Raw genomic sequence first — 25,338 nt, forward strand, 5'->3', positions numbered from 1 at the left:
GATATGATTGATATGATGCATTTCTGAGACGCCATTATATAGATTTATGATGAACAGACATGCTAGATCTATAGATGCACAAAATCTATATACCTTTACTTATATTATGGACATGCTCAAAGCTGGATCGCAGCCGCCTGTATTAAATTAAATTTATACTAACAATCTTTTAACTAAGTACAGTTATGCCCTTTATTATTTCCCTTCAATGTAATCCGTTTGCTTCAGCAGTACCATCCACCTTTATACCATTCACTCCGTTTGTAATGTGTACTCCATTTGCTCCGTTTTCTCTGTTCAATGTAGCCAACGTCTCCATCGTGCGATTGCACTTTGCCAAAGGAAGAGACACTTCAATTTCCTGGTCTCGTAAATCCTTCAAGTAGTCCCCAACAAGCGGGTTGATTCCATGCTCATTCGCACTCGCAACCCAACAATCCAAGTCCACATTCTTAAACGAAGGACCACCGGCTTCTTTGCCCAGGTATTCTCCCAGCTGCTGAATAGGTACGACGATCTCTCCTCCTTCATGTATGTATTCCAAACCATATCTGTCGGTGGAGGTAGGAGTTCTCAACTTCAGCACACTCTCAACAATGTCGGAAGCGACATATCTGACATTGATAAGATCCAGATATCCAGTCCAGTTTGTAAAGCGAGGAACCATCTTTATCTTGCGAGAATATGTCAATAGGTTATTGACAACGTCGATTTGGGATGTGCTGGTGCCAATAATATTGGTCGGTCTGTGGATGTAGATTGGAAGTCCGAATTTCTGATTCACATTCTCCAGGTAGGCTTCGCTCGCCCATTTCGATGCGGTGTATCCGTCCGATCCGTCGGTAGGGGGTGGATATGCTGAAACAGATACTTGATCGAAGAAATCGGCACCGCTGAGATGGCCTACTCCAGCAGTCGAGACGAAGTGATAAGGTATGAAGTTTTTCATGGCCCATCTCGCGAGCTCCTTTGTAGACGCTACATTGGGCCCGTAGAGGGTTTGGTAGCCCTGGACGAAAGATACCAAGGCACCACAGTGAATTATTGCTCCACACCGGGCTAGGATACGCTCTTCTTCTTCCCTCGATAGACCAAGTCGTGGTAGTGCGAGGTCACCTGTGTATGTCACAATCTTCTCAGAGTTAAGGCTATCATTCCTTGCAACTCCTGTACCCTTCGCTCGGATGGCGACACAGTGAATCTTGGAAATTTCGGGGCACTCTTCAAGCTGTCTGAGAATTTCGTGGCCTAAAAAGCCGGTACATCCAGTCAAGATGACCTCGACCTTGCTCTCGGGAGTTTGACGCGGCGGGAGCTTTACCAAGGGCATCTCAAGGCCCGGACAGACAGCAATTTCTTTCGTCCAGTCAATAGCTTCGTCTGCAGCGTTTACTTTGGCCTCTCCTGCTTTGGCCAGCTTTTCCAAAGGAGCGTTTTGGAAGAGGTCTTGAAGTGAAATGAAAACGCCCTCTGTTCTGGCAGCAGCAGCAACTTTCATTGCCGCAATGGAATCACCCCCAAGCTGGAAGAAACTATCTCCAGCACTGATCTCGGATGGGCTGATCTTTAGTGTCCTCGCCCAGATTGCTTGGATCTTGCGCTCCATCTCCGTGGATACCGGCCGTCTCTCCCTAGCTGGGGCATAGGACTGGATATCTTCACGAGACAATGCCAGTACAGCCTCGAGTAAACGCTTTCTGTCCGCCTTGCCCGATGCATTCAAGGGAAGCTCAGATAATGGTATGAATGTAGTTGGCACCATGAAGTTTGGAAGAGACTGTCGAAGCTTCTCTTCAGCAGATCTGACATCTTGACGGAATCGTTCGGTAGCAGCCCTAAGTAGTGATGCCTCGCCCTCTATGACGCCGTTTTGCTCATGCTCTTGCCAGACAAATGCAACGAGACGTGAATGGTTACCAAGTTCGGTGTGAGTTACCACTTGAACGACAACATCTCGACTGGCACGGAAATGTCGGCGAACATGAGACTCAACATCTCCTAGTTCAATTCTCTGTCCATTAAGTTTGACCTGTAGGTCCTTTCTACCAATGTAGGTGAGGGTCCCGTCAACGTTATATTGAACTAGATCGCCAGTTTTATACATTCGATAACTTTCACCATCTCGAATGGCGGAAAGCCATGCTGGTGCTTCAATAAAGGCCTCAGATGCAGCAGGATTGTTCAAATAACCACGACCAACAATTGGACCTTCGATAACCAACTCACCAATAGCACCAATTGGAAGAAGTCTTAAATGATCGAACCTATCTACAACCCAGCATCTGGCGGCACATGGACGTCCAATATTGGCCGGATTCACCTGGAGTCCGACATCTGGCTGGATAGTGGAGGTGACGGAACACTCAGCTGGGCCATATGCATTGACAAGGCGGACTTTTTTGGACCAGCGGGCAACATCCTCTGCTGCCATAGCCTCACCACCAAGGATAACAATCTCAACAGTGGGTATATCATGAGGCTCAAGGATTCGGGCCACTGATGGCGTCAAGTCGGCATAGGTTACCTTAAAGTCTCGCGCCGACTTTGCAAGGTCACCCTTGCAATCTGCTTCTGAAGGAACACAAATGCAGCCACCTGCTACTAGGGTAGTAAGGTTGTTTTCAATACAAACGTCAAACGAGTATGAGGAAAACTGAAGCACGCGGGTATTGGATCCTAGACCCAGAATCTTCCTGTTTGCATCTGCGCTACTCGCGAACCCAAGGTGTTCAATGGTAATACATTTGGGCTTTCCAGTAGATCCAGAGGTGAAGACGGAGTAAATTGCGTTGTTGGGACAGATATACGGAGGTTGCCAGTTTGGAGTCTCAGTCTTCCAAATAGGTTCTGAGTCTGCAATTGTAACAATCTCGTAGCTGAGTTGTTGAATTTTGGAGGCATATTTTTCAGACGAAAGAATCAAACTAGCGCTCACTTGTTGGCACATTTCTGCCATCCGTTGGACAGGCTGGGAAGATGGATCAAGAAGAACAAATGCAGCACCGGCTCTCATCACTCCAAGCATTGCAACAGTTGTCCATTTCGATTTCTCAAAGCAGAGAGGTATGATCATTTCGGTACCTACCCCAAGGCTGTTGAGATAGGCCGCGAGCCTCTTTGTATGGCTATCTAATTGGCTGTAAGTGAGGTTGCCATCCCATGCGCAAACTGCCTGGGCATCCGGTTGCCTTTCACATTGCTGTTGGATGAGTGCATGTGTTAGTAACTCCTGCTTTCGTGGTGGCTCACCATTCAAAACCTTCAATAAAGCCATGTCATCAGGGCCGATTAAATTAATGCTTTTAATAGGCTTTGATAGATCCTTAGCCATCTCTTCGAAGAGGTGTACAAATTGACCGAGAATTCTCTCCATCATTTCATGGGACAGAACATTGGCATCAAATATTGCTTCAACGTCAACGATATCTTTTCCCAAGGTGCATTGGAGAGTCAAGGGATATGTATCGAAAGTGGATTGACCAGGTATAGGGACTTGTTGATTGAATATCTCCCACTGGGGCTCTTCCACATATGGCTGAACGAGAAGCAAGCTGTTAAATCGGCAAGCAGCGGCAGCATCTTCTCCAAGAGCGCCGATATTTTGGAGTCCGAACTGCTCAAATGGTATGGACTGTGCGAATTGATCCTGGATATCCTGCAAATTGTCTCCAACATTGTCATTTGAGCGTAGTTGCACTCTGAGAGGGACAGTGGCAAGCGCAGGGCCAGTCATACTTTCAATTTCGGGCACTTGAGCATCCCGTCCAGTCACAGTCACTCCAAATACAACATCTTCAGATGCTGTATATTGCGAGATTACGGTAGCCCAGGCTAGGCGCAGTTGACAATTAAGAGTGAAGCCATTCTGGTGATAATTTGTCAAACGAACTGACCGTTGGATTGTAAAACTAGGAATGGCAGAGTAGTTTTCGGAGGGCAAAGGCGGGAAGGCAACGGCTTTGACATCGGAAAATTGAGTATGCCAAAAACCTCTGGCAGCTTCATAGCCCTGCGAAATATATTTGATCAATGGTGCGAAAGGCCTTTGCTTCAATTCTTCACCACGGTAAGCTGCTTCAACAGCTTCCAGGAGTAGGCATTCCGACCACCCATCGTATAATGCGTGGTGCAAGGTTATAGCCATATATCGTTTAGAGCCACCGGCCTGATCATTGATCAATGCAAGCCGGATTAGTGGCCCCATAAGTTTCATTGGAATGTTCCGATCTTGAATGAGATATGCGTCTAAACTATTCGATTCTTGCCACTCAATTCTGCTACGGACAACCACCTGCTGAGCCTTTCCACAATCACCTTGATATATGCGTGTTCGAAGAATTGGGTTGGATTCAATGGCCCTATCCCATGCCACCTGCAGCTGTTTCGTATCCACCAACTCAGGTAACTGGAAAATGTGCTGCATTGTATATGTCCCTGGAGTCTTGATGCTGAGCGCCATCATACCCTCCTGGAGAGGGGTGCAGGGGTATATATCTTCAATGTCTTTCATTTCGATCAAGCGTGTGCCGACAACCTTTTCAATAGCAGCATTACGAGCTTCGTCATTGCCGAGTAGAGAGAATGGCTCTATGCGATCAGCCTTCAGGTCGAGATTGTGGCGTAGAGCAGATGCTAAATCTTCAAGCCGGGGGTTTTTGAAGATATCAGCAACAGTTATACCCAGTTTTTCGGTTCTTGCGACTCCAACTAGCTTCATAGCACTGATTGAGTCCCCTCCAAGGTGGAAAAAGCTATCATCCATGCCTAGTCTATCCTCCGATAGGCCAAGCACGCGGCAAACCAGGTCCTGAAGCTTCCTCTCAATCTCATTCGATGGCCTTCGTTTCGATTTTTTATCGGAGTCTAATGTTAGGAGAGCTTCAGAGGACATTTTCTCAACTTCCTTCCGCAAAAGCTTTCTATCGAATTTCCCGTTCTTGGTAAGGGGAATGTTCGCCAACGGGAGGATGGACTCTGGGATCATGTAACTTGGTAATTCCTTTTGCAGCCTTTTCCTCGCCTCCTGCGCGTGTAGGGTGAATATTTCAGACGGTATATTCCATATCTTTTCTGGAGACGACTTGGCCTCGTTGCCACAGTATACAAAGCCGATTAAAGCTCGAGTCTTCTTTACGCTGGAGAGAACGACATCAACAATAACATCCTTAGCGCTAGGGAATGCTTGACGCAGACGATGCTCAATCTCTCCCAGCTCAAGACGTTGCCCTCGAAGTTTGATCTGTGTATCTTTTCGTCCCACGTATCGAATAGTGCCGTCGACGGCATATTGGACAAGATCACCAGTTTTATAGAATCGCGACTTTCTGCTCCATCGGAAATCATAAAGCCACGCTGGTTCCTCCACGAATGCTTCTGCATTCTTCTCTGGGCGGTTAATATATTCCCGAGCAATAAGAGGCCCCTCAATGATTAATTCACCAACTGAGCCAATAGGAACCAGTTTATTGTGATCATGTTGATCAACAATCCAAGAAGAACCAGCGAATATGTGTCCAAGGTTTCGAGGGTCAGAAATTGTCTTTACAGGATCTGTGACGGCACATATCACTGAACATTCTGAGGGTCCATAGGCCAAAAGTAGCTGCAGTTTGTCGCACCAAAGACGGGTCTCGGCAGTGGTGATGAGTTCACCTCCGATAACCATAGTCCTCAGTGAGGCAAAACGAGAGGGATCAAGTGTTCTAGCCAATGCTGGTGTTATAAACATCCAATTTGCATTCAATCTTGCTATCGCACCAGATATATCATTCCACCTTTCTGCTTCCGACGGTGTACAGATGCAACCACCGACAAGAAGGGCTGTAAGCGTTTCACAGATGGTTGCATCAAAAGTATACGATGCAAATTGGAACACTCGGCTTCTCGAGTCTAGGTGAAGTGTAGCACTATGGCCACGAGCACTGGTGAGGAATGCCGTATGTTCAATGATAACGCCTTTAGGCTCTCCTGTAGACCCCGAAGTGAAGACGGAATACATGGCGTTCTTAGGGGTGACTGACACAGTACTCAGAAGAGCCTCATCTATGTTCCAGGAAGATACCTCCTCACTAATCACGATAACTTGCTTTGTCAATTGTTCGGCACCAGCAGAAAGTGGCGGAGTCGTCACGACTAAAATGGCACCTGTATCCTGATATATTTTTTGAAGGCGTTGTTTTGGATACGAAGGGTCAAGCAGAACAAATGCTCCCCCTGCTTTTAGAACTCCCAGCATTGCTACCGGAGCCCATTTACACTTCTCAAAGTATAGTGGTACGATAGAGTCAGGCTTCACACCGGCGGTAACCAATTTAGTAGCTAACTTAGACGATATTTCATCTAGTTCCATATAGGTCATATTTCCGTCCCAAGAACAGATAGCCTGGGCCTCAGGCTGAAATTTACAGCGCTCCTTAATCAAGGTATGGGTACAACAGTCTACTGACGCAGCCGCGTCAATATTCCATTTTGCAACCTGCCACTTATGGGCTACACCAAAATAGTTCAAGTTCTCGATGGTAGAGAGATTCGGAGAGTTAACAATCTCAGAGATGATATGACTGAATGTCGTAGAAACATTTTGTGCCTGCCATCGAGAAAGACTTGCAGTCCAATATCCAAGATATGCACTGATATTCTTGCCTGAGCCGGAGAGTTCGATGTTGACACTGATATCGTATTCAGTCGGGTCGTCTTCGAATAATTCTTTAACCACGAAATTACTGTTTCCAATTTCAGATGGCGTCGACTTATTTTGTATGGATAAGATTGTATTGAAGAGCGTTTGATTCGACATGTTAATAGCATGCATAATATCCGCTAGAGAGGCATTCTGATTCGACAAGGAGTTGAGAAAATCTGTTTTGTCAGATTGGAAGATGCCTGCAATATTCCTTTCTTTGAAGAGTTCCAGTCGGCAGATGATTATATTCGCACAGAGGCCGACGATTTCTTCAATACCGTCAATTGGGGCTTCCCGGCCAGAATTCATATACCCAAAGCAAACATCATCCATCTGGGTAAAACAACGCAAAACAAGAGCCCAGGACACCCTAAGTAGAGTTGAAAGAGTAATATCTCGCGCTCTGCACCATTCATGAAGATCTGGTAAATCTTCAAGGGTAATTTTTGTCCTCTCTAGCTTATTGGCCTCTAGTCCAGTAGATAAAAAGACACCGTCCGTAAGAACTGGGAATAGACAGGGATCAGAGTTTCCCAAATAATTCACCCAGTACTTGCGGGTTTCTTGATGGGACATATTCTGAATATAATTAACAAATTCGCTGTAGTGTGAAGCTGGGGATTCTGTGAGTTCTCCCATATATGCAAGCTTGAATTCTTCAAGCAGGGTTGAAATAGAAACGCCATCAATGATTGCATGGTTGAACCCAAGGTCAGCAAGAACTTGACCGTCGGAGTTTTCACAGACTGTGAGTAGGTGCAAAGGTTGCCCAAGTTCACTGAAATTTCTCCGCTCCTTATAGAGTATTTCAGCCGCCTCGTGATTTCTAGCGCGCGGCAATATACGGACTTGGGCCTGCATTGATTTCAATACCAATTGGTCATACATGGCCCCTGAAAGGCTACTTTTCACAAACACTGTCCTGAGTGAGGGGTGACGATTTGTAACCTGTTGCCATGCGTCACGAACTCGAACCGTATCGATTGCTCCATTGGAAGACACGAGCTCGATCATTGTTCGGGTCTGGTAATGCGAATTATTTCGAATTTGACTGAGCAATATGCCCTCTTGCATAGGAAGGCAGGGGTATATTTCATCTATGTCATTCAACGATATCCCCAATTGAGGGAGGATTTCAGTGGTCAATTGGGTCAGACCATTATAAGTCAAAGGTAGAAGTGGAAAATCACTCAATGTAGGAGATTCCTCATGTACCAACAGGCCCTCTATAGCCTCATGGAGAGAGCTAGCACAGCTTCGGATCCAATGTCTAATGGCGTCCTGGTGTTGCATTTCCCGACTATACATAAATTCGAACTGGAGGCTACCATGGATAATGACTGCAGTAATTTCAAACAGTCCAGGGAGAACGACATTAGGCCCATTGTCACAAGACGCCTCATACTTCCAAGGGACTTGTTGAAGGAGGCCATCCTTACGTTCAAGTTGCTGGTACAGTCCGTGGAAATTGAAAACAATCTCAAACGGCGTGTATCCATTGAATGCTGCTCTTCCCTTGTCATTAAGATATCTGGAAGCAAAGTAAGGCCATCCTCTGCCAGGCACCTTTCGTCTTCCATCCTTGACCCGCCGGACTATATCAACCACGTCATTCCTATCATCCACTAACACCTCAGTAGGCCAGATAGTTGTAAACCAGCCAACTGTCCGTGAAATATCAATTGAGCTATCCCACGGTTCTCGTCCATGGCCCTCATTAAAAATGAGTGGTGGCTCTCTGTCGGGGAAACATTTCATAAACGAATGTAGGAGTGAGGCGTGCAGAATCTCAACTGGCTGAGTGTCAAATGCCAAATTGGCATCCTTGAGCAATGCAGTTGTCAAGGCTTCATCAACCTTCAGATATGCGTGAATGACATTTCCATAAATATTTTTTCGACCTTTCATGCCCCAATAATCGGCTTCTACGAGAGTAGGCGTGAAATGAAGGGCCTTTTGTGGCGGCAAGTGTTTTTGGGCGTATTCAAGCTGTAACTTATACCATGCTTGGAATGGTATGGGAATTTCTTGCGAAATAGTTCCTGTTTCTAAGACTTCTTCCAACTCGGCTAGCAAAATTCTCCAAGATACCAAATCAATGACCAAATGATGAGCAACAAGGAACACGTACTGGGACTTGTCGTCTGCAATTTCAATGAAGTCAACCGAGAAAAGTGGGCCGGTCTGCGGGTTCAGCCTAGTTTGACTGTCCATCATGATAGCAGTAACTTCTTCTCTGCGAGATAACCGATGGCTTTCTAATCGGTAGGAACCTACCACATCCTGGGAAATTGACTGTGTCCACTTTCCTTCCTTAGAACGATGGAAGCGGGCTCTGAGCATTGAGTGACGGGTAATCAGAAGCTCCATGGCTCTCATCAATTCTACCTCTCCAACATGTCGGGCAAAAGCAAGGAAAAAACTTTGGTTAAAGTCATTGTGGCCTTCAGGGCAGTCTTCAAAATACATGTCCTGGATTGGAGACAAGCCAAATGGTACTCCAACCTGGTCCTCTTGCTGTTGACGGGATAAGGAAGAAGTAGCTCCAAAAGAAGCGCCTTTTGCAATCTTTATAATTGTCTTCAAGCGGAATATTTCACCAAGAGCGAGTGCTATCCCTTGCTTCCGGCACTGGCTAATGACCTGCATAGCAGTGATGGAATCTCCACCGCTATGGAAAAAGTCATCGTCAATGCCGAGTATTTCGGGAGACAAGTTGAGGACTTCCGCGAAAACCGAGTGCAAACATTTCTCCATGTCAGACGATGGTGGGACTCGTGTCTTGTTGATATTCACTGAGTAAGAATCCAAATTGGCTCGGGATAGAGCAGCAGCCTGGGATCGTAACAGCTTTCTATCCGTTTTGCCCGTGGACGAAAGAGGAACACGAAGCAATGGGATGAAGACACTTGGAATCATATAGACTGGAAGATTATTTGCCATCTTCTCTCTAGCCGCGGCACTGTGGCCGCGGAATGAATCATCTGGCTGGGCAAATAAGGTGTCTTTTCCTACCTCATTGCCATTCCGCCCGTTTCTCTCTCCAGGGCAATACACGAACGCAATGAGCATGGGTGTTCCGCCCTCGTATTGCGGCTTCACCATTTCTGTTACAACATCCCTAGACTCAGTGAAGCACTCTCGAACATAATGCTCCACTTCACCTAATTCAATGCGCTGTCCACGCAGTTTCACCTGGGTATCTTTCCGGCCAATGTACCGAAGAGAGCCATCTGGCTGGTAGTGGACTAGATCACCAGTCTTATAAAGTGCCTTATGGTCCATGCGGAATTCAGGGAGCCATTCTGTGCTCCGGATAAAGGCCTTACGAGTGTTTTCCGGGCTGTCTATATACCCTCTCCCAACATGAGTTCCTTCGATTAAGAGCTCTCCAATGGCGCCTATCGGCATCAGCCGGTTATGGTCTGATGGACTAACTACCCAGGAGGCTCCAGTGATCGCATAGCCGATATTCACTGGGTCAGCTGCAACGGAAGTCTGGACGGTGGTCTGAACTGAACATTCAGCTGGCCCGTAAACATTCAACAGGCGTGCTTCACTGTCCCATTTAGCAATAACATCTTGTGTCATCGCTTCGCCGCTTAGAACGATGGTCTTAACACTGTAAAGGTCCGCAGGTGAAAGTGATCTCAAGAAAGACGGTGTGAGGTCCATCCAGTTCGGTTTCAAGCGGTCAACCAGCTCTACTAAATTATTGTTACGCTCAGCATCCGAAGGGATACAGAGAGTAGCACCAGACAGTAGACTGTACAATATATCAGAAACACTAACGTCGAATGCGTAGGATGCAAATTGCAAGACCCTAGAGCTTCGATTTAGGTCCACGGTTTTGATATATGCGAGGGCACTGGAGAGGAAAGAACCATGTTCAATAACAATTCCTTTTGGATTTCCTGTTGAGCCAGAAGTGAAAATTGCATAAAGTGCATTTGACGGGCGAACCAAAGGCCCAGAACAAGACATAGGGCTATGGGTGGCAACTTTTTTCTCGCTGGCAATAAAAATCGGGATTTCCAAAGCACCGGCAAGTTTAGAATTCTGAGGAGAGGTAATTACTACCGTAGCCTTGACCTGGCGACAGATATGCTCAAGGCGTTTAAGCGGTAGCGATGGGTCCAATAATACAAATGCTGCACCCGCTTTAACCACTGCGAGTACAGATACCACGGCCCATTTGGACTTTTCGAATAACAACGGAACAAATTTCTCAGGGCCAACGCTAGGATGGGAGGCAGAAAGCCGGGCAGCTAGAATAGATGAGAACTCGTCAAGCTGTCCATATGACAGGTTTCCATCCCAGGACTGTACTGCGGGATAGTCTGGGTCTTCGGCGCACCGAAGGCTTATCAAGTCATGTAGGCACTTATCTGAGCCTTCTGTTGATATTTCACCATTCCACATCGCCAGAGTTGTAATATCCCATGTGTTGCATAGATTCAGATCCCCCAACTTCCCAGTAGGTTTAAGGAGCATTTCGGCTACAACTTGTTGAAAAGTTCTCGACATGTTAGTGAGGTGTCTCCCTAACGATTCATTAAGGTACACATCCAATTCCACTTGTTCCGTGAGCCCTCTGTTGACTACATCAACGATGACGGTGTCCTATTGACGAATATCTAGTTAGCATAATCCCCTCGGTTGCTAATTGGCCCAATCTATACATACCGAGAGAGGAGTTTTACATCCCCTTATCTTGAAGGCAGGGCGGTTATCAACTGGTAGTCCTGAATTTGATAATTTTTGTACCACAAATGTATCAACCATTTTCATCCCAGGAGAAGCTTCATCGGTATCTTCAGTTGAGCCGGAATATGAGCTGGTTTGAAACTGCTCAACAGCACGAAGAAGGGGTGTATCGTCATCCAATCCCACTTCATACCTTATATTGTAGCAGGTCCCGTCTCTTTGCCATTCTGTACCTCCAAGAGTGACGGTCTCAGAAGCCGTATAATAACTGAGCGTGATAGCCCAGGCGGATAGAAGGATCTTGTGGGAGGTGATTCCGGATTTGGTACAAAATTCCTCAAGCTCAGGGGATAGCTTAAGGCAGAGCTGGGCAGATTTCTCATTAACCTGTACAATTGGCCCTTTTGAAGAGAGGGGATTATCGAATTGGTTAACCGCTACCGGGGTTTCTGCTTCCGCAGATAGGTAAGGTGCCATCGTCTCAAGAATTTCAGAAATGATCCCCGGCCTATTTAGTGTCAATAAAAGCTCTTTCTTATATTATCATGCGGTTAATGAAAGGGTAGAAGCAACGGTTTGCATTGCCGCTCCGTGAGAATGGGGGGTAAAGATGGAAGTTCATCCATTTTGTATTTCAAATGACGGAATTTCAGTTTTAACCTCAGCTACAAGCTTAGCAGCTCATAGCTTTCTAGCTTGTGGGTCATTCGAATAGAAACTTCTCTCAATTGAGCTTTGGAATTAACCATATGCCAGGAATATGCCCGTGCTGCATGTTCCGTACGCCACAGTAAGATGTTCCCGAGATGTAATACTATGTATGGAAAGCAACCCTCTAGATGGACCCGGAAAGCGGGACAGACAAGGGCACACAAGACCTCAAAAACCAGATCTCAGCTTTTGAGCTTATCGTCGTATATTCCGACAAATCCTCCAAGGGTAGCCTGCTATGGGGCCCAGTTGACTCACAACCGAGGAAACCATAAGCCGATATTGAAAAAAACTCGGGTAAATCTCGAAATAGAATTGTAGCCAACGGATGGACAACGAAGTCTTTTCTATATAAAAAAAAAGCATAGAGTACGAGTTTCATCACTGGCAGTCCTGTCGATTGTTAGAGGTGGGGTTGTCTGGGCTGATGGCTTGATTGGTAAAACCTGAAGGTACGGTTTTATATCCAACCGACTAGCGGCGGAACCATTTGGAGAGCACTGTCTGTGCCAGTGTAAAGTATATATCCTGACAGTGGTATCGTTTCTGCAATTATCTGAGGTATGAAGGTTGTCATGGGCCCCGAATGGACATTTTTTCCTGGACCAGGATGTCTTCCCACCACCCCCGTATTGTGTACGCGGAGGATCCCTCTTGACAGCTTTTGGCATGGATATCAGGACCTTCACTAATGCACCAAAGATACGCTTGGTTACGAGCCCCTTCAAAGCTATGCACGCCTTCCAACCTTGCTGAGTGCACTTTACCAGGCAGAGGATGATCAAACCCAGCATGAAACCCTTCCAATTGCCTCTTTTCAAGAGTCCTTGCAAGCTCCTCTTATCAACATCTCGAAGGCGTCCACCGAACAGGTGCTATCATCTCCATAAAAACATATGCGCCATCCTTGCGGCTGAGGCTGCTTCTGATTTTTGGTCTGCAAGGTATTGTCCCGATGGATTCCATTCCAAGGGAAGCAATTCGCGACGCCATCGATACTGGGGTACGTCATGAACATGCGAACTCCATAGACTCAGCTGCTTCGGCTGCAGCTAACTATTGGCCATGGCGAGCTTCCTTCTCGGTATTTTCTTTTTCTCTTTAATATAACTACAAAACAAAAGGAAAAGGAAGAGAAAGATGCAAGCTGAAGGCTTAGATTTCACGTGACCATGGCCCGGTAACTCCAGAAGAAGCAAAAGTTGAGAGGAGAAAAAAGAAATATATCTCGAAATCGTACTGAAGGCGAGGAGTTTTTGCTTGCAGGTCCTTTTGCTTTGCATTTTTACTATGTACACAAGATGTAGTCAGTCAGGTTGGCCAGTTCGTGTTGTAATCCAGCCACGATGGACAGAGAGCACTGAATAAACAATTTCTACGGAGTACACGACAGCGTATGTTGAAACCGATGTTTATGTTTGTAACACAGCAAACTAGAGCTCTTCTTGCATCAAGAAAAGCAAATCCAACGGTCGTGCACTTGGCTGGCAGAAGGGAGAAACAGGTACTATGTATGGAGTAAACAAGTCGTGGCTGCAGAAGAAGAAAATTGGAGGAAAGCAGCCATTCGTAAAGATCAGGTTGCTTCGAATTCCCAGCCATCAAAACGCCAAAAAAAAAACAATTGCATTATTGCATTACACGAAGAGAGAGGGCTTGACAAGAACATCGGAGAATATCGAACCTAACACTTGCATCAAAATATGCTAGCAAAAGAAAAACTTTGGCTCAAGGAGACCTTGGAACAGGTATCCAACGAAACTCGAGAGGGAGGAGAGAAGAGGTTAAGGAAAGCCTGAGGAGTACTCCGTACAATGAGGCGCATGGATTCTTGCACAGATAGAGTAGGACGGATTGGAGAGATGACTATATAGAATCGAGCCTAGACCGAAATTATTCTGCTGTCTTTGGTACTTCCAAAGTTTCAAGCTTTATCATCTGGCTGTTCGACAGTGGCTGGAGACGTGGCAGCAGTTGCGTCTTTGGGAGAGCCGAGATGCGAGGTGTCGACAGCTTCATTACCGGATAAGCGAATATTGCTATCGTCTGGGACCTTTTCAGCATTGTGATTACCATTCTCTGCGGGATCTGCAGTTTCTGTTTCTGCAGCTAACATAGTGTTGGGCAGAGTGGCTGATGCCGCCTCTTCCTCCGCTAAGTCACCCGTGCAGGTATCGGTGACCGAGGTCGCAGCAGTTAACCGAGAACTTGCATCTGTATAGGTAACATCACCTTCACCGGCATCATCCTCGTCTTCCTCTTCGGCTTCGTCCTCATCATCATCATTAGCACTCAGGTTAGGGCTCTCCATGACGGGCAAGGACGGGCTCTTTAGAGCTCCTCCGGAAAGTTCAGTACTTGGCGATTCAGGGTTGGTGACTGTAGAGTTACTTCTAGTTCCCGTTGGATCATCATTATCAACGCCAGCGTCTTTCGGTACGGAGGACTGAGAATCGTGATCGTGATCCTCCGTATCTCCGTTGGTAGAAGAAGCTTTGATAGTATGAGCTACTGTAGAAGCTTCACCTGTCTCTCCCTCTTCTCCCGGAAGTTTAGACGTGCTACTGTTCCCACTGGGCGAAGAATCAATAGTCAAGCCTCCACGAGCCTCACTCATCTTCAAAAAGTGGTTGTAGCTCTTTCTAGCAGGGTCAGCGGCTAGTCGTTTCTGCTTTTTCTTTTCCCGCTTACTCGAAGGCCTAACAACGATGACGGGAATGGGCGATTGCTGCAGACAGTATTTAGATACAGAGCCGGGGAGTAGACCCTGCATCCCCTTAAGGCTACGACCTCGGGTGCCCACAATAAGCACTGCTGGCTCATATATTTGAATCTTAAGTTAACATGTTAGCATAAAAAGGCTACAGTCTTAGGTTTTATGGATGCTCACATACCATCCGCTGAATGATCTCTTGAACTTTACCCACTGCCAGTTCCATGACCAAACTAATGGCCTTCTCATCCTGCCTATTCTTTGCAATCACCTGTGAGAGTAGCTTCTCTGCTTCCTGCCTATATCTACCTTCTTCCACGCCGGAGTCACTCGCAATCTTGGAGTCCTTGTCTACAACCCGTAAACACACAACCTCATCTCCATCGTCAACTAGCTCATCGATCAGCCATTCCAGAGCAAAATCGGAATAATCGTTCTGGTCTGTGCCACAGAGAAATGTCCGACTGCGGCGCGTATTCCTATAATCCTTGTGTTTGTAATTTAAGGTCAACGAATATTCGGTCGCATCTCGGTTGTCGAAGGTATCAAACGAAACTCCACGATTGTAGGAGCTAGAATAATGTTATTAGTACATATAGCTCGTCAAGCTAGCCATGGGCCAGATAATTAATGCATTTGCAAGTTGAGCTTCTCAAGAGATATAGCAGTATATATCTTAACGAAATAAGATACAATCAGAATCGTCTCCGGCTCGAGGCAGGGCATTAGTCACAGCGTTTCAAAATCAGAGCACTGAATCCCAATATGAAAACAAGCTAATGCAAGGGAGGAGAATAATGTATGTATCAATAGCAGCGCGAATATTTTGTGGTTCAAAGTTCGGCCACCCACATACAGAACATTGCCTCCAAGCACCCCAGCGACTCCAAGAGGCTCGCGGGAAAGAAAGAGGAACGAGAGGAGAGAGTAAAGAAGGTATCCTTAGCTCATGACAAACTAACGTACCTTGGAGGCGGCGGAGACGGTATCCTCCTCAGACTGCTCTTTCTTGAGCTGGCCGTTGATCGTTCCCGCAGCGCAGCATCAGTCCGCGAGGTGTTGAACTGAATAGATCGAGAACGCAACCGATTCTCAAACGCTGAATAACAAGATCCATCTGTCTGGTGGTTCCCTAGGCTTTCATTATGTGTTCCTAAGGCAGCATCTGAGGCCAGAGCAGAGGTACTGGTTGCCGGTGAAGACTGTAAGGATGACAGCATCGCAAAAGCCAGCCACTCTCGTAGGTAAGCCCTTTCTCAGATATGTCAAACCAAGCAAAGGTAAGCTTGCACTGCACAGAGTAGTATGGAGCCCAACAGCCGTCTTGGAATTCGTCCTAAACTTATATCGAATGTTATGAGTCGTTTGGGTCGCTTCGAGATAGCGTGCCGATAAGGAATCTCTCGCTGCCAAGTTTATGATATCAGTCAGCGGGCAAATCCGTGGGTCCTGCGGTATGGTTGGGAGGGCTTTGTTACCTCTGCGTCAGGACAATGGACAGCAGCGCCTCTTCTCGTCTTGTACGGGGGAAGATATCACAGTATAAAAGCCAAGTCTCCTTCAGGTTGACCGCCATTAGAGAAGAGCTACATAGTAGCTTGTTCTATTTAGTTATTCTTGGTTGAGAGTCGAGAAGGAAGAAAAAAAGGCCGGGGTGTGCCTTAGTAAGCACTTTAATTCACGTGACATCTATCTTTTGACATCGTTCATTTTGAAGGAAGAAGCAAAAGGGTTGATGATAATGACCAACCAACAGAATAATACGGTAATACGGATAATAGGATAGGCTTTGTTGGTCTAGTGGACAGATACAGCGCCGGCAGCTCCGCCTGTTCCTAGTGATACCCTTGTCTAAACAGAAGAAGGAGAGAGAGCCGTCTTCAGTTTGTATGACAATGAATCCTCAGGTAGCTGGAAACCACACAGCTTCTGGTCAACCGGCTGCCCCCCCTCCGAACATGCTAGGAGACGCCAACGCAGTCAAAACGGGGCTAGCTGAAGATTCACAGATGGTGGACGCCAACAGCCATGATGACTGGGGCGATGAACGGCGATTGGTGTCCGCGCTGTGCACTCTGCAGCAGATGCATGGTAAAGTAAGTTGTGTGGTTTTACTGTCTCGACAGTTAGCCTGGTATGAATCTAAGCTGATCAATCATAGATAAATCAACTCCGAAACCTTCTTCCGGGGCGTCTGCTAGGCCCTCTGAAACCCGTGATAACCCAGCCTCCAGGGTGTGACAAATATCAAAAGTCTCCCCAGGAGCTATGTCAGGAACTATCACAGTCAGCACGCAGCGGCATGGCTGAGATTGAGAGCTTCAAAACTTCGTGGAATTCACCTGAGATGACTGAGATCCTTGATCGAGTGGACGCAAGGCTCAGGGATCGGAATGGAGAGTACCCTCATATGAGCAACATATGGGAGTGTGATTATGAAGAAGTTCTTGCATCCCATGATAGGGATGAAAAGCAAATGCAAGAAATGAAGGCGATGCAGCAGGATAAGCTTGAGAAGGAGAAGCTAGAGTCAGCAGTTGGAGGCTGGAAGGGCATAGTTGAAACTTTCAAAATGAGGAATATCCCCGGCATCACTCTACATATTATCTCACCAGACGACGCCGAGCGATTTTCCGTGGACCTACAGAGCATATCAACTACTTTTTACGTGCAGAGGTTTCGTGGTAACATTGGACATGACTCGGAAATGTGGCATGTCAATACAGGGTTTCAGCAGAATCAGTCAAAGTTGGCATTGGAAATCTTAGATTATATTCAGTCACGGCAGCGACAATGGGATCTCCAGTATCTCCTGGTACGTTCATACCTCTATTTCATGCTTTGCATATTGATCGCGAATGCCTAACCTCTTACAACAGGAAATGATTTCTTCATACACCGACATAAAGAGGTCCCCTTGTGTCGCATGCAGGAAAATGATCCAAGCCAATGCTCAACTTCCTACCATCAGGAATCCAAAGACAGTAACTGTACCCAACGACAGCTCCAAAACAATATGGGAACCATTCCATCCACAATGCCTCCTGAGTACCTCCACACAACACAACGCCGCCTAAACCCACAAAACAAGCCTCTAGTGCCAATTCCAGTCCCCTTCTCCATAGTGGAGCTGCCAGTGGGGATATGAATATTGTATTCCAGCGGTATCCCAGACAGTAATCGGTGTGCTTATATTGCCATTTTCGTTATTATCCGGGTATTCCACAAAGCTCCAAGACTTCTCGTCTGGGTTCCGATATTTTCTCGTTCGAAAATCGTATCTTTTCAGCTTTCGATCAGAGAATGGCAATATGGGTGGTAACATGTTTTCGTCACCATCTCCTTGCCAGCCATATAGATCGTGCCATCTTGACCATCGAGGTGTATGTGGAGTAGAATTAGCCTTGTCGATACGCCCAATGAACATATCTGGGCCTTTGTTGGAGAGAACATCCTTCAACCTCCTCCCAATCGGCCACTTTAGTGGATTTCCTGGCTGAGGATCCTTAGGCCATATCCAGCCTATTTGATGTCGTGGGCGATAGGACACCATGGGATCCAAGGATTTCTTATCCCGAGGAACTGGATTTTCTACGACAATAAGGAGTTTGAGTCAGGCAAAGGAAGGGTCGCCTCGCGCCAGAAGATCAAAACACGTTAACTTCTAAAGGTTTAGAGTATATCAGGATGAAGTTGGTTTGTGTCTTCTCCCCTTTTTGCCTTCTACTTCGCCATTAATATATATACCATCAAACCAAACCGATAGATCACCCCTAGATAAAACACACACTCTGCATCTCACCGCCCATCTACTCAAAAAGACAGAAAGTTGTCATCTTTTTTAGCATATGACTACCCAGTACCGCCCAGTCATCGATGTATATTCGCCATTTACCTAACAGAGCCTACCTAGATTAACTTCATTTATCCAGCAAACAACCAAACATACAACTCGGCCTCTCTGTTTATCATGTTTCCCATCCTGATGATCATGGATAGTTTGATGCATCTCGTAAAGGAATTGCTTTAATTGTAAGAATGAAACAAACATTAATGTATGTACATGTATGAAAATGCCTACGGCTGGCAGTATACGGCTCCGCCAACCGGATAATTCTTTATAACGCCCATGCTACCTCCATCCGGTCGATCTCCCTACCTAGACTTAAATGCGCGAGGACGGAAGGGCAACGTTGATCTCCCAAACTTGCCCTGCCATGCATGATGGATGCGTTTTTTGTTTGCCATCCAGAGATCTTCAGTCTAGATTAATACCAAACCAGCCCAGTTGCATCCACAACAAGCACATTTGCCCCCACAGTCTAGAGTATAGCCAATACTAACGGGACCGAGATGATTTGCTAGCAGCATGTATTCAGTTATTATTGTGCAAAACATCTGCTTTTTTTCATCATCAAATTCCTTTCAATCAAACCCCGAAGCACAAAACTCCACACGAAAGATATAGGTGTTATATACAGCCTCAACCAGACCAACCCAGCCCTATCAAGTGCACTATTATCGAAGGAAGGGGAGACGGGGGGAAAATGGAGAAGTATCTTGAAAGGTACTCTTATATCCGTAGTTAGAACACAAGGCATCAAGAATGATAAATATGGGGGGAAGTAGAAGGAAACGTCGCTAGCAGTCAATCCCAAAGAGGCAGGCATCAATAAGTAGATAAAAGTTCAAAATTGTAGAGTTAAAATTCTTAATAATTCAGGGGTAAAAAGTCGTGTCAGTAGATGATAAGCTGAAGGCTGGGTTTCGTATCTTAAGCAAATAGGCCTAGTCCGCTGGCAAACCAGGTGAATGAGGCAATGGTGATTCCAACCATGCCAAACATGAACCAGAGAGCTTGATGCTCAGTGGCGGAGATGGCTGCGCTGCCCATGGCTCGTTCTATAAGGAAAATAATGTTAGAGCAAGTAGAATGATAAGCTAGGATATGCTTAAACGTACTTCTGAGATTAGGGTCGCTGTGGGGGGAGTAGACTCCGAAGATAAAAGGTCTGGAGTTTCCCAGCTCACCGGCTGGTGCAGGGTCAGTGGGACCGCGCTTGACATCGTGTACAATCAGAGTATAATGTTCGACTAGAAGACGGACACCAGCAGTCTTATACGGTTCGGTATCCCAGACAACCCTTCCAGTTTCCTCCACCGTCTTGTTGGAAGTAATGGTGTAGTAATGATCGTTTTGCTGGCAGTACGCAACGACATCGACGGCAGATGGCGTTATGACGAGAGAAGTGTAATTCCACGCAAAGGTAGCCTTGTCTCCGATCTTGACGTAAGTAGATGGGTCAAAGACGCCAGGTGTGACCATAACAATACCACCAGGTGGTTTTCGGGGGTCGACAAAGGTGCTCGTGGGCTTTTTGGTCGTCTTCGTTCCTTTGTCATTTGTCTTGGAGCTTCCATCTTTCTCAGTTGGGGTAGGCTTATCACTAGTGTTTTCGCTGCTTCCGCTGCCTGACCCTGAACTCTCGCTGTTACTCTGACTCGTCTGAGTCGGCTTGCCTGTTTGGCTTGAATCTCCGGATGACGCTATTAAAACGATTAGTTAGACGGTAAAACTGTAGGGAAGGGCCTCAATGGGGCTTACAGTCTGCTCTTATGGCAATTCCGGTGTTCTGTGGAGGGGAGTATGCCGAAACGAGTGATAGTAATATCACAAGGGAGAGGAGAACGAAAGTGACTTTAATCGACTTCATTCTTGCAATATTATCGGCTATTCAGTTAGATTATTCGAGGCAAGGACGCTGGTGGACCTGCTCAAGCTGCTCTCGTTGGCAGCCTCTATGGCGTCGGTAGGAGGCCGTTCGACCGGGAGGCGCTTCGATAACGAGAGTAGGTAACGTCGAGGCCGTTCTCCAAGGCTAGTTGAGCTATGTGAATGTCCTTGTATGTTCCTTCCACAGCGTTAGAGGCTCGTTGACGATAGGTCCTCAGTGATGATGATTAAGGAGGTCGCCGTAAAACGCAAACGAAGAGTACAAACGGCGGCAGCGAAGGTAGAGGATTAATTATATGGTCAAAACGAACTCGAATATACAAGAGCAACGAGCAGACAAGGCAAAAAAAGAACCTGAAGAGAAGCAAAAAAAAAAAAAAAAGAGCAGCCCTTGTCGAGGATGCAGAGAAACGAGAGTTGATGTTGTTGTCTTGCAAAAGAAAAAGTGAGACAAAGTCTTGGAGTAAAAAAAAAGATCGTAGATCTACGTGACAGTACGATACACGACGGGAGTAGGTCAATACGCTATTGAAAGCTGGAGATATAATGTGAGTCACGTGGATAAGTTACAGTATTGTTACCCCTGATACGCAAGTTTCATATTTTATATCGATTTTATATATATAGAAAAAAGATTGAAGGAGGGAGAAGAAGTATATAGATAGGCGATGGGCAAGGATATCTTGACTACTATGTAGCTATGGAATCACTTCTTAGCATACTCGGGCTTCAGGACCCATTTGCCTCTCGCCCGTGTGCCCGTTCCCGACTTATCGAGGAAAGCAATCGTCCGGAGAATCTCTTTGAATTCCGCCGTTGCCCGAGGAGAGTCGCAGAATCGATTGAAATGGTCTACCAGCATCTGTGTATAGACCGACCCGCCGTGCGTGATGATATAGTCGCGTATCATAACCATAAAGTCCTTGCCCGTTGGCGTTCCAGTCCTCGGTGTACCGGACCTAGACGCAGACGCAGACGCGGATGCAGAAGCAGACGTAGAAGCAGACGTAGAAGCAGACGGAGTGCCTACTCTGCCCCCTCTAGCACTGCGGTTGGCAAGATTCGCGAGCAGATTAGCAGATGATGGTCCGCCCATGGCTCGACGGACCGTACTCCCGCCGCCAGAGTAGATAGAAGAGGTGCCGGACGGCGCCACATCCTGGCCCGGACGCCCTGCAGTGCCAAACTGACCGGTCCAAGTGGGTGTGCCGACAGGCACAGTGCGAGCAACTTCTTCTGCCTTGAGAAGCTCTTTGGCTGCCTCTGCTGCGACACGCTTAGCTTCTGTCTCGATGATTTTCGGGTCTGCTTTGACCGTTCGCTTGCCGTGGATGATCTGGTCATGTTCGAGGGCAGAGAGAACGCCGGAACGAGAGAATATACTCTCGATCAAGCGAGCGTCTGTGTTTGGCTTTTCAGCCTTGGACTTAGGCTCCTCGCCTTCTTTCTCCTGTTGAGGGGTTCCTGGCGAGCTTGCTTCGCCTTGATATTCTTCCAAGCCCGCGACGCCAGTGACCTGGCTGATCCTCCGGTCTTCTTCCTTGACAGGTTTATTCTCAGCCTGTCGTCGTCGTCGTTGTTGCTGCTGGTGGCTGGTAGGCCTAGCATCTTTACTTTTTGCAGCATCATCTTCATACACGACGTCTGCGTCCTTGAACATCTGGCTCGTCTCTGTGGGCCCATCGTTTCCAAGCGTGAAGAGATCCTGCATATCGCTCATCTGGAAAGTCTGGCGCTGCTTGGGGTCCCGAAGAATCTTGTTTGTCAGGAACTGCTTGAATATCTGTCGATGGTATATTTTCTCCTCAATCGTACCGGCGGTCATAAGCCGATAGATAGTCACCTCACGTTTTTGCCCCAGCCTCCAGGCCCTCTCACGAGCCTGCACGTCTGTAGAAGGATTCCAGTCCGGATCGTAGATAATGACCCTATCTGCACCCGTGAGGTTCACGCCCAATCCACCTACTTTTGTAGTGAGGAGGAAAACATGTAGACTTGGGTCGTTGTTGAATTCATCCACCATAGTCTGACGGACCTTTATAGGTGTATTCCCATCCATACGCCTATAATTAAACCTGTCAAACCCCCTGATGAAGCGTTCAAGGATATCGAGCATGATTCGATGTTGAGCAAACAGTAGCGTCTTATGTCCTGTATCCCTCCACAGCTCCAATAGTGATTTGACAACTTGCATCTTTCCTGACTTTGCGCCGCTGCCGTAGTTATAATCCGTTTTCAGCGATAAGGTCTTATGCTGCGTGAGGTCAGGGTGGTTGCATATTTTCCTTAACATGTCGATGCCGTAAAGTGCTTCTCTCCGTCCACGCAGAATGGAGGACATCTCCCCCGAGGCTAGGAATGCCTCGTAAGCCGCTCTTTGTACCTTCGTGAGTTTACAGAAGAGAACCTGCTCACTTTTCTTAGGCAGGTCGGCTGCAACATCCATCTTGAACCGCTGGAGTAGGTATGGACTTATGGCATCCTTGAGCGTCTCTGCACACTTTGCTGCCGTCTGAACTTGTAGGTTAGAGGCATTGGCATACCCTCCGGTTCGAATGGGGAACTCGAATTGGTTCCGGAAATTGACTAGCGTGCCCAAACGCATGGGGAAGACAAAGTCGAATAACGACCATAGTTCGGTTAGGTTATTTTGCATTGGCGTACCAGAGAGAATTAGGCGGTGGGAGGTACGTAGTTCCTTGCAGTGGATGGTGATCGAGGTGTCGGGGTTACGTATCTTGTGGCCTTCGTCCAGCACGGCGATACCCCAGTCTACAGGTATTAGGAGAGAGGAATATGTCTGTAGCCCCGCATAGGTAGTTACCAGTACATGACCGTCTTCCAACACTCGTTTCAAGATGCGGCGAGCAGCTTTGCCGCCCCTTTGTGAAGTCGAATTCCGGTCCCCCCATGCACCTGAGGTGTAGCGGTCTTCGGCCTGGCTTTCGCTTTTCAGATTGACCATCCCGATTCCGGAGGTGTGTAGTATGGAGACGCGGAAAGGTGGCCACCAGTCATGAAACTCATTAACCCATTGCTTCATGACAGTGGGTGGGCAGACAACGATGATAGGACCCTTTAGCTTCTTGCTGTAATGTAGGCCAGCCAGGAAGGCAATGACCTGTATGGTTTTACCGAGACCCATCTCGTCACCTATTATACCGCCGACCTGCTGCTGATAGAGCTCCCATAGCCATTTAACGCCAGTCTTTTGATAGTCAAAGAGGTACGGGTATATGTCCCCAGGAAGCTGATAGCCGCCATCAAGTACTGTGTCAGGTGTGGTTGGGTGCGGAAGATGCCATTCTTCTTGTTGTCCTCCAGAGGACTGGGCATCATCGCCCGGCTGGGGGTTCCTGTCCTCTCCAGAAAGGTGTAGGGCTTCTAGTTTTGCACGGTCGCGAGCTTCAGACCGTCTATGTACCCAGTCTCGCAGCCGTGACTGGTAGACTCTCTCGTCTCCGTCATCTACCCCCTTGAAGTCTTCGATAACGCCCGTGGACTTCCCCTTTCCTCTTCCTTTGCCTTTCTTCTTTCGAGCTCGTACGGTCGACTCATCTGAGTTCTGCTCTTCCTCATCTACGGACTCTTCCTCTGTCTCATCTGCTTCAGCATCAGGGTCGACATATTCTTCGTCCGATCTAGCGGGCGAGCTAAGCGCCAGACTCGAACCACCAGTCACCTTCCGTCTCTTCGACGGTCTGGTAGCTTCTTCAAAATGCCCATCATCGAATCCGGGCTTCATCAAATGTCTATGGGAAGCGACAGGCTGTCCACCCGCTTCTTCAAGCGCAATCTCTTCATCCCGTTCATCCTCCGCCTCGAACAAGGCACCCTGTAATGTCGTGGCCATGTCGTCTCCCCTTACACCTCCCATGCGCGAAAAGGGCGTAATCTTACCAGTGCGTATAAGATAGTCCCTTCGTGACTCGCTAGGCAGCCTCCTGGCCGCCGAACCTTCTTCATGGCCGACACCAGTATCATCCTCTTCCCGGTCTCGCTCTTCAATACGCTGCTGTATTTCCTTTAGGTCGGTCTCTAACTGCGTCAAGCGGCTTTCGGCATTCTTGATATCCGCTTCATACTTTACCCGCGCAGAGGTACCTATAGGTTCAGAGAGCCGCTGATGGAGCCTGAGAACCTGCGACTCAATCTTTCTGTACCAGATAAAACCTGTCAATAGCTAGAATGAGGCGGAATTAAAAGGCCAGGGGTAGGAACATACACTTTCTCATGCCTGGTCCGTTCGAGACGCCGTATATCTCGCTCATTAGCCTGTTCCTTTAATATCTTATCGGCCTATCGACCAGTTAGATCGGTTTAAAACGAGGGATGAACATATCAGTCTGACGCACCTGGCGTGTGATGTCTCTCTCCAGGTCATCTTGGTCTCTAATGTCAGCATCGAGGGCTCTCAGACGGCTAGACTCGTCGGTGCCCTGGACGTCTTGCTGCGAAGCTTCGTCAAGTGCAGCTTGTACACCATCAGACGTCTCTGCTGAACGCACTCCATCTGGTTCCGTGTCCGCCATAGTGGAACAGAGCTGGTGGATGTATTTTGATACTCTGTAGAAATAGAATATGTAGATAGCTGCCTAGCTGCCTAGCTTTCTCAGAGGCGAACTCTTACGGCTGATATATCGAGTCCACGATCAGAAGCTTTCTACATCTCAGTAGAGGTCGAACATACCATCGACTGTCTTTCATTTCTCTTTTTCTCTACTTCTCTGCTTCGATCTCGCCTTTCTTTTTCGATTTTCTCGTCCTTCTATCGGTTTTATCGCTTCAAAG

The 25,338-nt window shown here is 47.2% G+C and overlaps 5 protein-coding genes across 5 annotated transcripts; 1 reads left to right on the forward strand and 4 right to left on the reverse strand.

Annotated features, from left to right (window-relative positions):
• Window positions 1-205: 205 nt before the first annotated feature.
• On the reverse strand, window positions 206-11,866 carry MCYG_04787 (peptide synthetase; the record flags this gene model as incomplete). The annotated part of the gene is made up of 2 exons (XM_002847004.1): window positions 206-11,305; window positions 11,369-11,866. The coding sequence occupies 2 exons, from the start codon at window positions 11,864-11,866 to the stop codon at window positions 206-208; spliced, it is 11,598 nt and encodes a 3,865-aa protein (XP_002847050.1).
• A 2,158-nt stretch (window positions 11,867-14,024) lies between these two features.
• MCYG_04788 (universal stress protein family domain-containing protein) lies at window positions 14,025-15,429 on the reverse strand (the record flags this gene model as incomplete). The annotated part of the gene is made up of 3 exons (XM_002847005.1): window positions 14,025-14,933; window positions 14,995-15,385; window positions 15,407-15,429. 3 exons carry the CDS (start codon window positions 15,427-15,429, stop codon window positions 14,025-14,027), a joined length of 1,323 nt encoding a protein of 440 aa, XP_002847051.1.
• Window positions 15,430-16,708: 1,279 nt separating this feature from the next.
• MCYG_04789 (conserved hypothetical protein) lies at window positions 16,709-17,961 on the forward strand (the record flags this gene model as incomplete). The annotated part of the gene is made up of 3 exons (XM_002847006.1): window positions 16,709-16,909; window positions 16,975-17,628; window positions 17,818-17,961. 3 exons carry the CDS (start codon window positions 16,709-16,711, stop codon window positions 17,959-17,961), a joined length of 999 nt encoding a protein of 332 aa, XP_002847052.1.
• Window positions 17,962-19,587: 1,626 nt separating this feature from the next.
• Window positions 19,588-20,527, reverse strand: MCYG_04790 (conserved hypothetical protein; the record flags this gene model as incomplete). Its single annotated transcript, XM_002847007.1, has 3 exons — window positions 19,588-19,715; window positions 19,776-20,360; window positions 20,419-20,527. The coding sequence occupies 3 exons, from the start codon at window positions 20,525-20,527 to the stop codon at window positions 19,588-19,590; spliced, it is 822 nt and encodes a 273-aa protein (XP_002847053.1).
• Window positions 20,528-21,253: 726 nt separating this feature from the next.
• On the reverse strand, window positions 21,254-25,079 carry MCYG_04791 (DNA repair and recombination protein RAD26; the record flags this gene model as incomplete). Its single annotated transcript, XM_002847008.1, has 3 exons — window positions 21,254-24,704; window positions 24,773-24,846; window positions 24,903-25,079. 3 exons carry the CDS (start codon window positions 25,077-25,079, stop codon window positions 21,254-21,256), a joined length of 3,702 nt encoding a protein of 1,233 aa, XP_002847054.1.
• Between the last annotated feature and the right edge of the window lie 259 nt (window positions 25,080-25,338).

The sequence above is a fragment of the Microsporum canis genome, genomic scaffold (genome assembly GCF_000151145.1).
Source record: "Microsporum canis CBS 113480 supercont1.4 genomic scaffold, whole genome shotgun sequence".
NCBI lineage: Eukaryota > Fungi > Ascomycota > Eurotiomycetes > Onygenales > Arthrodermataceae > Microsporum > Microsporum canis.